The sequence below is a fragment of the Myxocyprinus asiaticus genome, chromosome 24, assembly GCF_019703515.2.
Source record: "Myxocyprinus asiaticus isolate MX2 ecotype Aquarium Trade chromosome 24, UBuf_Myxa_2, whole genome shotgun sequence".
Taxonomy (NCBI): Eukaryota; Metazoa; Chordata; class Actinopteri; order Cypriniformes; family Catostomidae; genus Myxocyprinus; species Myxocyprinus asiaticus.
In genome coordinates, this window is record NC_059367.1 from 21,588,482 (window position 1) to 21,603,723 (window position 15,242).

At 35.4% G+C, this 15,242-nt stretch overlaps 1 protein-coding gene across 1 annotated transcript in view; it reads right to left on the reverse strand.

Moving 5' to 3' along the window:
* sema3b (sema domain, immunoglobulin domain (Ig), short basic domain, secreted, (semaphorin) 3B) overlaps positions 1–15,242 on the reverse strand; it is a 50,269-nt gene that overhangs the window by 17,506 nt on the left and 17,521 nt on the right. Inside the window, exons 2-4 of the mRNA XM_051652501.1 lie at positions 9,665–9,983; positions 8,646–8,803; positions 6,538–6,600 (exon numbers count right to left, since the gene is read on the reverse strand). Coding sequence (XP_051508461.1) covers positions 6,538–6,600; positions 8,646–8,803; positions 9,665–9,797 — 354 coding nt within the window. The 5' untranslated portion in view covers positions 9,798–9,983. The remainder of the gene's footprint in view (positions 1–6,537; positions 6,601–8,645; positions 8,804–9,664; positions 9,984–15,242) is intronic.

Sequence of the window (15,242 nt, forward strand, 5' to 3'; positions counted from 1 at the left end):
GAGAAAGAAAGAAAGAGAGTCTAGAACAAAAAAGAAAGAGCTTTAAAATGAACAATATGTCTCAGGAGGAATAAGCTGTGTGTGTGAATATCCTGCTGAGAGGCATGCGATGAACTTTAAACTTTGACCTTTTATTAGCCTGATCATTGCATCCCTGTGTGATTGTGCACATGTAGTCAGAGGACATTTATCCATTCATGATGAATAAAGCTCTGTGTGTATGCATCAGGATTTGCCTACATTGTGTGGACCAAATGTCCCCACAAAGACAGTAAAACCTCAAATCACATTGTGTCTGCACAAAGAAAATGGCTTAATTAACATTCAAAAAAATTCATTAAAAAGTATTTAATTCACAAGAGAACTTGTTCTCATGTTGTCACGTGAACACGCAAGCCATCGTGAACAAGGTTCTCTCATGCACTCATGAACACGCAGTGGCCATCAAGATTTTCAAAGGTCATCATTTTTTTAAATTTTTTTTTTTTTTTTTTTTTTTTTAATACCAAAACCCATTTCATGTCTTCAGAAGACTTGGAATATGATGCAAGAGTTGCATGGGTTACTTTTATGATAATTTGGGTCCTTTTTAAAGCTTAAAATTAGTCACTATCAACTGCCATTGTATTAAAGTGACAGACTGTGATATTCAATAAAATATCACCTTAAAGGTGCACTTTTTTTTATATGTTGTCTTGGACTTACACTGACCCCTTGGGGCATGGATGCAGCATTCTTTTAACTCAATAGTTTTCAGTTACTGGTACCATTGTAGAAATAGCCATGATTAATTTCATCCATGAGTGAAAGTGTTCAATAGCAGGACAGTTACTGAGATTAAGCGAGTCGTGTTCGATGTGATTCTAACATGGTCGCCTCCATAAGGGGACCCTCTCCATGTAGAATAAAACAGCTTTTATAAAGTTACTGATATGACTGGAGTCTTTATCGCATGTGAGTGCTCATGATTTTAAACATATGTTTCAAAATTACTATTCATTTCTTTGAGTGTTCACAAGCAGGGTTGTGCACCATTCAGAACTGAATGAAGAATGCCAATTCAATTCCAATTCAATTCCTGAATCTGGACTGAATTTGAATTGAGGTAGCAAAAATATTGTGGAATTGCAATTCGAATTGGAATTTAAGGAAATATAATTAAAATGGAATGAAATTCAAAGAAATTCACATGACTGCTTTTAAGTTTATTTTTAATAATACATTTGATTTTTCAGTACAACATGAAACGTGTTCTCATATTATCATATGCATAATGAATAGGGTATTTCCAAAAACATTACACTGTAAAAAAATAAAAAAATAATAATGCTTAGATCAAGTAAACAATGCTGAAAAAAAAAAACACTGAAAGATTTACTTGATAATTGTAAGGATAATTGTAATCTCAATGGAGCTATTCTATTAGAACATACAGGTACTTAGTCAAACCAACAAGCACAGCAGTGAGTTGGATTAATGCAATTATTTCAGTTCAATTTGGCCTACACAAAATATGGTTCAGTCCTATTTACCCTTTTCTCAGCATGCACTAGGGCATGAATAATATGGTTGCATTGTTTGGTCATGTGCATGGTTTTATTGACATTGTTTTTGTTGATTTTGTTGTCATGGTAGGTAAATTGTTGTTTTGCGATGTCAGGATGAATTTATTTCTCTAATAAAATGATTATTAACCTTGTTGTGTTTTATGTATGCTACCAAGTGTCGAGGTCTGTGCGTGTAATTTTAAAATATTTTTTTATCTATTTTTTTCACATAAGTGTTTGTGTGATGAGTAAAAATGTGACAGCAAGCATATCACTCTCCATTAAATATGTTTATAGAAATGTACACGAGATGCTAACAATACTGAACAGTTTAAAACCATGTAAATGAGGAAAGCAATTTTCATAGGACTAGGTTGACTAGGTTCAATAGAAGTTCAGCTCAGTCGACAGCAAATGTGGCATAAAGCTGATTACCACAAAAATGTATTTAGAATCGTCTCTCCTTTTCTTTAAAAAAAGCAAAAATCTGGGTTATAGTGAGGCACTTACAATGGAAGTGAATGGGGCCAATTTTTGGAGGGCTTATAATTTGATAAAAGTACTTACATTAATTCTTCTGTTTAAACTCATGTATTATTTGAGCTGTAAAGTTGTTTAAATCATCATTTAACAGTTGTTTAGGTTTGTTGACATCATAATATCATAATGGAAACGAAGTTGCAAAATTGGCTATAACTTTTTCATGTTGGAAGGACACTTCATTTCCAGGTATGCTCTAATTTGCTCAATATATTAAATATTTTGAATATATTTTTATGAAGTCATCTGAAAACAATGTGGTGGACCATTTCTGATGCTGTACAGTGAAAACAAAATCTTGTTAATAATGTTAATTTTATTTCTTTATTTTAGAGAGAGAAGTGTTTTGTCTATAAATTAAAAATGTTATTCTACCCATTAAGGAATAAATAGGCATACTTTAATATAATTAAATAATAAGGTAACTATTTGTCACAAAATATGTCTTGAACTAATGATATTTTGTATCGTGACTGTGTTGACTTTCTTTTAATTGCAATTCACTAAATTCCACTTCCTATCATTCCAATTCAAATTCCAATTCAACTTCCTTCGGGGTGTGGCCAATTCAGTTCAAATTCCAACTCATAAAATGAAAGGGAGTTAATTCTGAAATTCTGAATAATGCACAACCCTGTTCACAAGTTCACATTTTTATACAATCATTGATGAAGGTAAAAATATTTGGTTGTAGTCTGTGGAGGGTTTGAGCACAAAACATGAATTGAGCTCTAAAATCATCCTAGAATTCTTTATTAATCATCAAGATTAGATAATACCAAATGCATACTAGAACAGAAAAGGTATAAAGTTGGAGTTTGGGGGGTGGAGGTATGTCAGAAGAATTGCCACAACAATGAGTTAGGTGGACATTTATATATCCTTTTTTATTGACAGGATTAAATGAACATGCTCCTCCAAAAATGACATTTAAATCAAATAAATATATAAATAGAAAGGTCCTTAATGAGAAAATGAATTACAACATCTCCTCTTTGTTTTAAATAGAGACGTGATGGATAGAGAGTGAAAGAAAATGAGTCAAAAAGACAAGGAGTGCGAGATTAGTCAGACAGCATTATGATGATAGACAGTGAGTGAGATGCAAGGAATGAAAAAGAAAAGAAAGCAATATTGAGTGAGGAATTAGGAGTTAAGAAAAAGACTGAACAAAAGAGAGATAGGAGAGAAAAAGAGTCAGAGGTCAGGAGGAGAGTCTAAGGGAAAATCCTAAATTCTTAATTCATGGAGGTCTGGTTCTGTCCCTGCCGTCCTGTACACACCTACATGTAATGAGGGTCACTGGTCACAGGTCACTGCACTGAACAAAGTCTGTGTGTGAGTGTCTGTGTGTGTGGCAGATCTCATTGTCAGCTGACCTCAGTTAGTTACCCACCACAGGATAGACCCCTGGACACACAATCACACACCCCACTCATTCTGAAGTTTCACAACCTTAGACACACCCTCTACAAAACCCAAGACACAGACAGACACAAAATGTCCAAAATGTCCCACACATATCTGCTTAACACACCAGATAAAACATACATACCCTAAAAAAGATATGAACAAATTGCATGGTACTACCACACTGTATGGACAAATATCATTGTAATACCATGTATTGGATATATACTGTACCATGGCATTACCATGTTTTTAGACCTATGCCATGGTAAAAATATGTTTTTGGACATATATCATGGTAATACAATGTTTTAGACATGTACCATGGTAATATCACATTGTTTGGACATATATCATTGTAATACCAGGTTTTGGATATATACCATGGTAATACCATGTTTTTAGATATATACCATGGTAATCAGTGTTGGGTAACGTTACTTTTAAAAGTAACTCGTTAGAATATTGTGTTACTCCTTAAAAAATAACATAATTAATTAAAATTAATTTTTTTATGGAAAGTAAAGTGTTACATTACTTTTGCGTTATTTTTGTGTTACTTTTTTCTCACAGTCACTTTCTCTTCTGCTATGCTATGCATTCCATACAAATGCATACAAGAGACATTACAGGTCATGCTAGCTACTGTAAAACACTCATGTCAAAACAACATAGTAAAAACAGATATTTAGAAAGTAGGTCTTCACATCATATTTATAATAAAGAAACAATAATATGAATATGCATGATTTGTTTTTCCATCAACATGGCAGACAGTATGAATAATAAAAGTATAACCTCTGTCTTACCTAAAGCAGCAAAGTCCAACACTTGAAACTGCATCATATATGTCATCATGTGCTGTGCCCATTGACAATGTCAGAGTCAACTTAAGATGTTTTTCAAAAGTCAGGATATAATTCAGTGGCCAGAAAATATTTTTCACTTGAGTCATCTCAGTGCACACTTGTTTATGAGTTGATCCACGGTGCGTACAGACGCCACTGGTTGATCACATACAACTTCAAAGGTGCATGTTGATACAACTTGAATGGAATTGTTTTTAATGCAACCAAAATGTCATAAAAACAGTTTGTTTAATGAATCAAACTACTTGTTTATTATATTAAAAAAAAAATTTAAAAAATAGAATCTTTTTAGAAACTAAGACATTTTCTCTGCAATCACAATCGATGTAGAACGTTGCTCGGAGCCACTGATCCAGAGTCAGCTTTTCTCATCCCATTCTCCCAGTTACGAGGAGCTCTAACACGGAGCAGTTTGGCTGCATAAGTCAGTGAATTGAGCGAGCATTTCACCCTGTGTATCATGTCATGGCCAGTGGAAGACTAGTCTTATAATCCCTCTGCCTAAACATGTTTACTGATTTTTTAATGCGGTGTGTATTAACACATGAATCATTTGTGTTTCACTCAACCAAATGCTGACCTCACATTACGCTAAAACACGTAATTGTCTCGGCTTGTATAGCTAATGCGCATGCACGTTAGCGAGTTGATTGAGAAGCGATGTCTATATCTAAAAGGTGATTAGCTCTTTTACCTGCAAGGCGGGACTTCCTTTCTACATCCACTGACTGTTGGGTGCAAGAGATTCTTGGTTGGGCATTCCAATTTCTCTCATTCATTTAAATAGAAGTGACTCATTTCTCTCTGCTAAATAGTCTCTGGCCTCACACTCTATAGAACTACAATGCCCATCATGCACTACGTCTCCTCCCCAAAGTTTGCACACTTTTTCTCCTGATTTCTCGCAATACAGGGAAAGTAGATGTGTACAAAATCAATGTGTTATTTTATTTAAAATTTAACTCCGATATTATGGTCTAAAATGAAAAAATATTGCGTTACTTTACTCGTTACTATGAAAAACTAATCTGATTACATAGTGCGCACTACTTGTAATGTATTACCCCCAACACTGATGGTAATAATACGTTTTTGGACATATACTGTATCATAGTAATACCATGTTGTTTGAATATATACAATGATAATACCATGTTTTTGGACATATATCATGGTAATACCAGTTCTTTTGTGGACATTTACCATCGTAAAACAATGTTTTTAGACATATACCGTGGTAATATCACATAGTTTGGACATATATCATTGTAATACCATATTTATAGATGCATACCATGGTAATAATATATATATTTTTGGACATATACCATGGTAATACCATGTTGTTTGAATATATACCATGGTAATACCATGCTTTTGGACATATACCATGATAATATCACATTGTTTGGACATGTATCATTGTAATACCATGTTTATAGATGCATACCATGGTAATAATACATTTTTGGGCATATATTAAGGTAATCATGTTGTCTGAATATACAGTATACAATACCATGGTAATACCATGTTTTTAGACATATACCATGGTAAACCATGTTTTATTTGGAAGTGTACAATGGAAATACCATGTTTTTGCACATTTAGTATGCTAATACCATGTTGTTGTTTTTTAATGTACCATCACAATACCATGTTATTCTTTAAAGTGCCTTGAAGCACCACATTAACATTATGGCATATATATATATATATATATATATATATATATATATATATATATATATCCATGTATATGTATATGTATATGTATATGTATATGTATATGCTATAGTCCATATTCTTGTAAGGGACCAGACAGACTTTTAAATGTCAAACTACAACAATCCTTTACAGTAAGAATTACTGCTTGACATTTAAAAAGTACACAGTTCAATATTAATAATAGCTTCCACGTAACTCAAATGTCCCACTGCAACAATAAACAGTGATACCGCTAATGTAACATTGTGGTTGTGATTTACATCATTCTACACTGATTTATGTCTGTAATCCACAGACCCATTTAGGAGAGCTGAATGTTTCGAATAGCAGTGCTGTCTCTGTGTGTGTTTTTGAGTAAATAGCTTATGTGGAAGATTGTACTGATAAGGTTTGTAAACCAGGTGTGCTGGTGACCACAAGATCTGATTATTGCAAACACTTACATTGATGTCTTTCCCTGCCCAATTGCACTCTTCTCTCCAATCCACAGGGGCTGGCCAGTAAATCTGTGTGTGAGAGAGAGAGAGAGAGAGAGATAGAGAGAGATCAGAGGTGAGGAAAAGTTTTGGGTGAAGGTTAGGACCTTTGCAGAGTTAGACATGTTTAGTGGCTTGAGGGACATTCTCGTTGAACCCCATCAGAGACACATTAAAATACACGACCAGGGGCAATGCACACAAATCCGGGCATAACCCCCCTTTAAAAGCACCTGTGTGTGCTCGTGTGAGTGCAGTGCTGGCACACAGCGACCGAAAACTCTCAATCATCATTCCTTGGTTTTCCTTCCTAAAGAAATAAAGATCCATCATTCTGCCATTGGCATGTTGGACAGGAGCACCATAAATCATCAGCCATGAGTTTAAAGGCTCATTAACTTTACACAAAATAAATGCTATAACTTTCCTAACTTAATTTACAGTACAACTGGTATTAACATTCATTTGGGATAACGATCAATGGAAAGCACTGAATACAGGTGTAAATGGGGTCTTAAATGTTTTGTGCCAATTACACAAACCACATTCTTAGTCAGAAATGCACTTGACCTCAACGCACTTAAAGTGTAAATGCTAATACACCCTGTTGCGTCCCGGACAACAGTAAAGGATCACCTACACACCAACAACCATTTCAAAAGTTTTAAACTTTGCCAGATATATGTGGCTTTAAAAGAAAACAATCATTCAATTGAAGAAGAAGAAAAAAAAAAAAAAAAAAAAAAAGAAAAGTTCATGCTTATATGGGTGTTTCTTAAGCTTTGGGTAATTTCATGTCCCAGGGGTTGATCTTTATTAAAACTTTATTAAAACAGATTTCAACTTTTTTCTATTTGTCATATGAAGTTCACATTAAAACTGACTTGCAAACATTTTACCAGGCCTTCATCATTTATTTTTGGTAATTTTAAAATGTCTTTTATGTATAGATTTTACTGTTTTTGCCTTGTCCAAGACCAAGATTTTCAATATTAAACAATATAAATCTATTATAAAAATACAAATTATTACATGTTTAAAACTATGATAATTTAAACAAAGAATAAATTAAACATAATCAATTTCAACATTTATTGTCTATATTTTTTTTGTCCCACATATATCATATATCATTCAGTCATTTCCACCACACCAAATTTTTTACCCCTAATAAACTTTTTTTTTCTTTTTTTTTAAGTTCGAGTACTTGTTAACCAAGTCGACAAAAGTGTTAGATGAAAAACATGCTTCAGATGAAATATGAAACAAGTGATGTTTGAACAAAAAAGCAAATGTAAGATAAATATAACTAGTGAGCAGAATATTATTATTCAAAAAGTGTGAAAATATTATTTAATAGTGTGTACGTAGAATACATAAAATGTTAGCTATGAAATTATCCATAGCAAGAAAAAGGAGTTGGCCATTTAATAAAAAAAATTTAAAAAATCCATCACTGTAATTTCCACCACTGAATTCTTTTAAACACAATACAGAATTGTGCTGGAAATGACACTGTGGTGGGAATAGTCATTATTTTATTTATTTTTTTTTAGAAAAGAATGACAAAAATGGCATAAATCTCCTGTGTGCATGTACATACACTATTAGAGTATGTTAGTAGACAAATTAAATAATAAGTGACTGCTAGGTGTGAATGGTGATCTGTTCCGCCCCACTTGTGATCACATCACCCGAGATGGATGTTAATACCTGGTGTAAACAGGACCTAAGTTTGCCCCTCAAACTACTTAGTCAATTTAAGTAAATGTAATTATATATAATATAATACAATAACAGAGTATAAAAGATGGAGATGGAGAAATAGATGTGGAGTTGCAGTGGTGGAGCTATTCCAGACAATTTGTCACTAGAATAAGGTCAGCAGCTGGCTATATAACCTTGTTTTATGAATAAAGAGATTAGATAAATAAGCTCTTCCCAAACCTTGGTATAGATCTAAATTAGATGGTTGAAACATAGAATGGAAAATTGTTCCTTTCACTCTTACAGTATGGATGAAGGAACTGATGAGTGAGAGTGGTGAAAGAGAGAGTGAACGGAGTTTGCTGTACCTTCTGTTCATGTTTGCTGATGTTGTCGAGACTAAGAGATAACAGAAAGTTACGTCCACCGACAAAAAGCCGCCCCCTCTCCTCGTCCAACAGCAGAGCTCCGAAACAACACGAGCGTTCCAACTCGAAACGCTTGACTCCATTGAACTGTTGAAGATCTATAGAACACACACACACACACACGCAACCAGAATTTAAAGTCAAACACATTTACAGACACAGATGTTGAATTTTTTTTAAGATTGTGGGTAAAAGTTTTGGAAAACAATATTAATTGACCATGTGTCCTCCACAATGTGTATGGTGGTAATGGCTCTGCATAACCTCGTGTGAATTTGAGTCCACATGCGTGGACATTGTATTTGGGCTTCTCTTTATGCAACACATAATTTAATTTAATTTAAACCAACTGATTTCAGTTCAGGACAATCTGGGCTGTCAGTAAGGGGTTAAACCTTTGACGGAGTCATGTGACAATACAACATGGTGCTGATTACAGCGGAGTTCATCTTTGGGAGAAATGCCAACAAAACTAAATCTGGTAAGAAGAAAGTTTTTAAATTGAAACCTGTTTGAGTAAAAAAATTAGAGTCTCTAGTTTCATCCGATATGCCATTTTTAAAACTTGAGCGATTTATCGTGAAACGCCATGCTGCTAAACAAATAGCACTAGGTTTTCATTAGAAATCCTATATTTACTGTGCATTTTCACACTGAGAAATAGTTTTTGCTTTCAGAGGCTTTATATGGAGTTAGGATTAAAATATGGTGAAAGAAAATCCGACTTTCTATAGTTTACTATTATTTACAACTTAGTCCCGTTGTCCACATATATGGACATACATTTTTAGCAAAACTATTTGCTCTAGAATAATTCTTTTTTTTTTTTGTGCATGTTTATTAGGAGCTACTAGTGACAAATCAAAAAGGGAAATGGAATATACACACAGCAGTCACGCTCGGGTCTCAGGAGGATATAGACACAAAATTGCACATCAGATATAAGCCAGACTTATTACCTTTATAAGAAAGCTTCATGCGTGGCGAGGAAGTAAATATTGAAGATCTTCCACTGGATGAAGCACTGAAGCTGACCAGCCCGAGCAGGATCATTGAGCTGCCCATCATCAACATCTTCATAATAGTCATCATCTTCTGGCTTCTTCTGAAGAGTACCAAAACTTCTCAGCAATTAAGAGTAAACCACAGATAGCTGCCACACAGATGGTTGACTGGGATGCGGGTTGTCGTGGCAGCTGTTGCAGTGACAGCTCTTAGTTGTCCTGTTGTTGTGACAGTGATGCTGTGGATGTGGAGTTTCCTCTCTATGCTGGAGGTCTAAACATCAGAAAAAACAAGAAAAAAAATAGTTAAACAATGTTTATCTCTCCCTTCTGTTTTTTGCCTCTATTCAGTTTCTTCTAGATTGCTCTTTACTCTTACAATACCTCAGTCTGATAATAGCCAGGATATTTCAGATATGTAGTCCTGGACACACACACACATAGTTTTTATTTAAAAAACACTGGCAGATGGTCTTAAACTACTGTCCTGTCTAAAATGAGGAGAGGGAAATCTGATCTCATATCACACACACACATACGCTCACACAGACTTGGATGTTGAAACATCTAAGCATTTGATCTTGTTAAGCTGGTCTTTCTGGTTCTGATCCAAGTTAACTGAATTCCCATTGAAAGCCAAAATCCACTGGGTCAGAACACCATCCAGATCTCATATCAGAACAACAATATCTGATTACCGCCACATACGTGTGTGTATATGTGCTTGTTTAATATTATTGAACTACTTCACGTGTTCATATACAGCATATGGAGGGAGATTTGTAGTGTAGGGCGTGAGCTACGAAAGGAGGAGGAGGAACTGTATCATTTTATAACATATCATTCAGACTTCCATCCAGACAAACCACTGATATGATAGCTAAAAACAGGAACCTCATCTGCTCTTAGTCAAAACAGTCAGATAACCTTACATACTTTGATGCATGTACACAATTATTGTTTTTAATGTTCTTACTTTATCTCATATTTTTAAGTAAAGAGTGAGAGTGTGGTATGTGTGGGTTTAAGTGGTTTACAAGGAAATTTTTTTAGGTTACAAACTGGTAATTACAAGGGTATTATGCTATAAATGTGGTTTATGAGGACATTTCTAGTATCCCCATAATTCAAATTGCTTAGAAAACATACAAAATTATGTTTTTTTGAAAATGTAAAAATGCAGAAAGTTTTTTGTGAGGGTTAGGTTTAGGGGTAGGGTTAGGGTTAGGGGACAGAATCTATAGTCCGTACAGTATAAAAATAATTATGTCTATGGAAAGTCCTCATAATGATAGCTGCACCAACATCTGTGTGTTTGTGTGTGTGTGTGTGTGTGGGTGTGTGTATGTGTGTGCATATGTGTGCATTATTTCAGTATGTCAGACACTTAAAGAGGTATCTGCATGGTTATTATCTACTTTTCTTTTGCTATTCCCTCCCTAGTGTTATAAGACGCTAATAAAACTTGTTATTAGAGGGGGATAAATTGCAGTCTTTTAAAATCTCCATGAGCCCCTTAGTAACACAAACACAAACACACACACAGACACACACACACACACATACACACACACACACACACATATACTTCATATACCCCTTTGCAGCAGTGCTGAATTTTAATAAGTGTTAGTGAGCAACGCCAGTAAGATGAGTGGAGACCTACTGACTGAATTTTATACGTACACACACACACACACACACACACACACACACACACACACACACACACACAGCACTTTCTCAAATTTGTTGAAGGCTGAAAAAAGAGAATAAATATTAGAGTGTGGACATTTTTTATGAAATTTAAAAAAGTAAAAACCTTTTTATTTTTTAAAAAGAGTTACAAATACAGTAGTTTCCCAAACAAAATATAAATGAGCTTTGTTCTCTTTTTCTCCTCTTTCTGTTTCTCTCACTGTGAATAATGGAACCATTCACACAAGCAGACAGCAGAGGTCTCATAATGAAACACACGTAAATACACACATACACACACACACACACCCACACACACACACACACACACACACACACACACACACACACACACACAGTCTCTCTGTCTGTAGTGCTTTAACACTGATTAGCTGTGCTAATTTACTATAAACAAAGCTAATATGAGCTACTGCAGACCTGTGTGTGTGTGTGTGTGTGTGTGTGTGTGATATACATTTCAAGTGTGTTCAGCAAGGTTCTCACCCCCCATCCTGAGAGATTTATACAGGAGTAGAGTGAAAAAGTGCATCCCTGTGCCCTTCACGTTTCTTTAAGCAAAGAGGCTGTGCCAACGCAGCAAATCGTACATCATCATTACAGCCAAGGCTGTAGGACTACACACTCTCGCTTGTATGAAAACACTCACACACGCGCACACATAGCGGAAGACTCTTCCACAGGAATCAGGTCCCAAAACCAGACTAAATGCTCCTAAGCCTCAAAATAAACAAACAATAATTAACATTAAGACCTCAATGCCGCAATGACACCAGAAAAAACAAGTCAAAAGAGAGAGATGGAGGTAGAGTGAGAGAAAGAAAAGAGAGGAGGTAATTACTGTGTCATAAGCCTCTAAGTTCATGAGCGAGACCCTGAAAAGAGAGAAAGAGGAAGAGAGAGACAGAGAAGAGGAGAAAGGAGTCGATTGTTCTACTGAGAAGTTCCTGGACTGAGACCAACTGTCAGAACCTCCAGTAAGGGAACAAAAGAGAAAAGAAAGAATGAGAGGATAAGAAAAGGGAGAGAAAAGCCCTACGCTCACATGCAAAGGAAAAGAAAGATAAACAGTGTGAAAAAGGCTTTTCTTCCCAGAGAGAGAGAGAGAGAGAGAGAGAGAGAGAGAGAGAGAGAGAGAGAGAGAGAGAGAGAGAGAGAGAGAGAGAGAGAAATAGATAGACAGACAAACAGAGAAATGGTGCTTTATTGGCATGATTGTTTGCATACAGTACTGCCAAAGCATAAATACAAACAAAACGAAATGAAACAAATCGAAACAAATCAAATCAAATCAAATCAAACCAAAGAAAACAAAACAAAAAACAAAACAAAACACATTTCAGTCTGTATCAGTCTGAAAATAAAAAAACCACCTTGCTGACTTTTCCAACAAGAGCACACTGGCACACTAACACGAGTTACTCTCCCTTGTTTGCTCTTTCCTACAGCTCTCTCTATCTCTGTCTCTCTAAGAGTGTATGTCAGGGTGTATATGTCTATATATCTCTTTGTCAGGCAAATAGACATCAAACTGCTCGAAACTCTCTTTCTCTAGATCAACTACAACACTGTCTGGGATAATACTGTGTATACACATAACAAACAGAGACACACTCACACACAAATCCTTTCAAATTGAGTCCAGAGAATGAATGTGGTGGCTCCTATCCCTGTTGGTAATGAAATAGCAAGTTTGAGCATGTGTGTGTGTGTGACTGCAGTGATCTCTTAGGTCAGAAGCCCCTCAGTCCATATAGAATAATACACACAAATACAACACTCCCTCACACAGACACATTCACTCACACACTCCGTCAGAATTAAAGGAGACAAAAAGAATTTGATTTAAATTAGACCGAGAACTAAAAAGAGATCACATTTTTTCGCCATTCTGATGGTTGATGTGAACATTAACTGAAGCTCCCGACCCGTATCTGCATGATTTTATGCATTGCACTGCTAACACACGATGATGGCTGATTAGATAATCACAAGAATATGTAGGTGTACAGGTGTTCCGAATAAAGTGCTCAGTGAGTATATGTAGAAAATATAGAAATATGGGACCCACTTTATATTAGGTCGCCTTAACTACTATGTATTTAACAATTTGATACAATGTACTTATTATGTACATACATGTTGTTGCATTGTAATTACATATAAATTACTTGCATTTAATTATATTTGTAGTTACACTGTTAAATTTACCCCTAACCCAACCCTTACCCCAAAGCCTAAATCTAACCTTAACCCTAACCCTACCCTTATTCCTAAATCTACCCATACCTCAACCTCAGTAGCAGCAAATGTGGGAATTTTGCAGAATAACATGTAGTTACACAGTAAATACATAGTCTTGTATGTATTTAATGTTAGTACATAGTAGTTAAGGCCACCTAATATAAAGTGTGACTGAAATATGAAATGAATGAAAATATAAAATTATACCTTTAAATATTAAACTATGAATAATGAAATACAGTATATGCTATATCATGACAAAAAGAAAGTTTAAGGCTGCTCTAATGCTGCTTTTCATTTACAAAAAACCAAAGCAGCATCAGAACCACCTTTGATACTGGGGGCTGAGGTGGGTCAGAGCAGGCATAATTTAGTCTGGCTTTTATGCGTCTTTCCACAATATTTTGAGCAGCTTTAAGCTTTGGCACAGAACTAATTTATCGTTTATGGTTAGGGTTAGGTTACATGGGTTAGGTTATGGTTAGTTAGGGTTAGTAAGCAGGCCAGTAAGAAACCTCCCAGAACACACTTGCAACCGCATAGCAATGCACTAAAAAACACTATGAACACCTTAACAAGTGCATAGCAACGCCCTGGCAACCACCCAGAACCCTCTTGCATCAGGGTGTTGAGGCAAGCACCATTCACATTTTCTTAAAAAAATTGAAAAATCTAGTACTTACTTTTGTAAACAGTATACAGAACTTCACTCACACAAATTGGGATATTTGAAACTGATAATGTATGTGTGTGTTGGTGTTTGACACAGTGTTTGCCAGGCACTGTGCAAAAACTCTGAGGGGATGTTAAAGGACAAACCAGACGGGTCCTCTCTTTTTCCTCTCTCTCTTTCCCAGATAATAGTGCTCCTTAACCCCAGTCTGATTACCATGGCAACGCTGGGTATTTGATGTGTGTACTGCCATATAATCTTTAAAGTCTATTAAACAATTTAAACCCCTTGACTTCAAGAGGTACTCTGATACTGTACTCAAAGACAACAGCTGTGTGTGTTAGTGTAGGTGTGTGTACGTATACACTGTTAATTCGTTGTTACTGATATAGAATTAGATTTGCAGAGTGACATTACAGGGTACTTTTAGTGTGGTTTAATCAGAAAGTACCCCTGTAAAACAACGGAAGAGTAGTTCCAATAGGTTTTGCAATAAATGAAGGGTGTTTCACTTATAAATTTAGAATACAGCACACACATACTGTACACACACCCTGGATTTCCGACAGTTATAAACTGGTGTCCCACACCACAACATCCCACGACTTAAACAAATGAGTATTACATCAGCATGACCAGCTGGCGTCAATAACAGCTGATTCATCAAGCACACACGCATAAAATAGTCATTACAATTTAGCTGAGACTTGCTTTTTGTTAAAGGGATTCACTTATACAAAGCACTTTAATTGTATGGAAAAAAGATGCAATGAAAGTAAATGGTGACTGAGGCTAACATTCAGCCTAACATCCCCTTGTGTGTTACATGGAAGAAAGAAAGTCATAAGGGTTTAGAACATCAAGAGGGGTGACTAAATGAAGTCAACATTTTCACTTTCT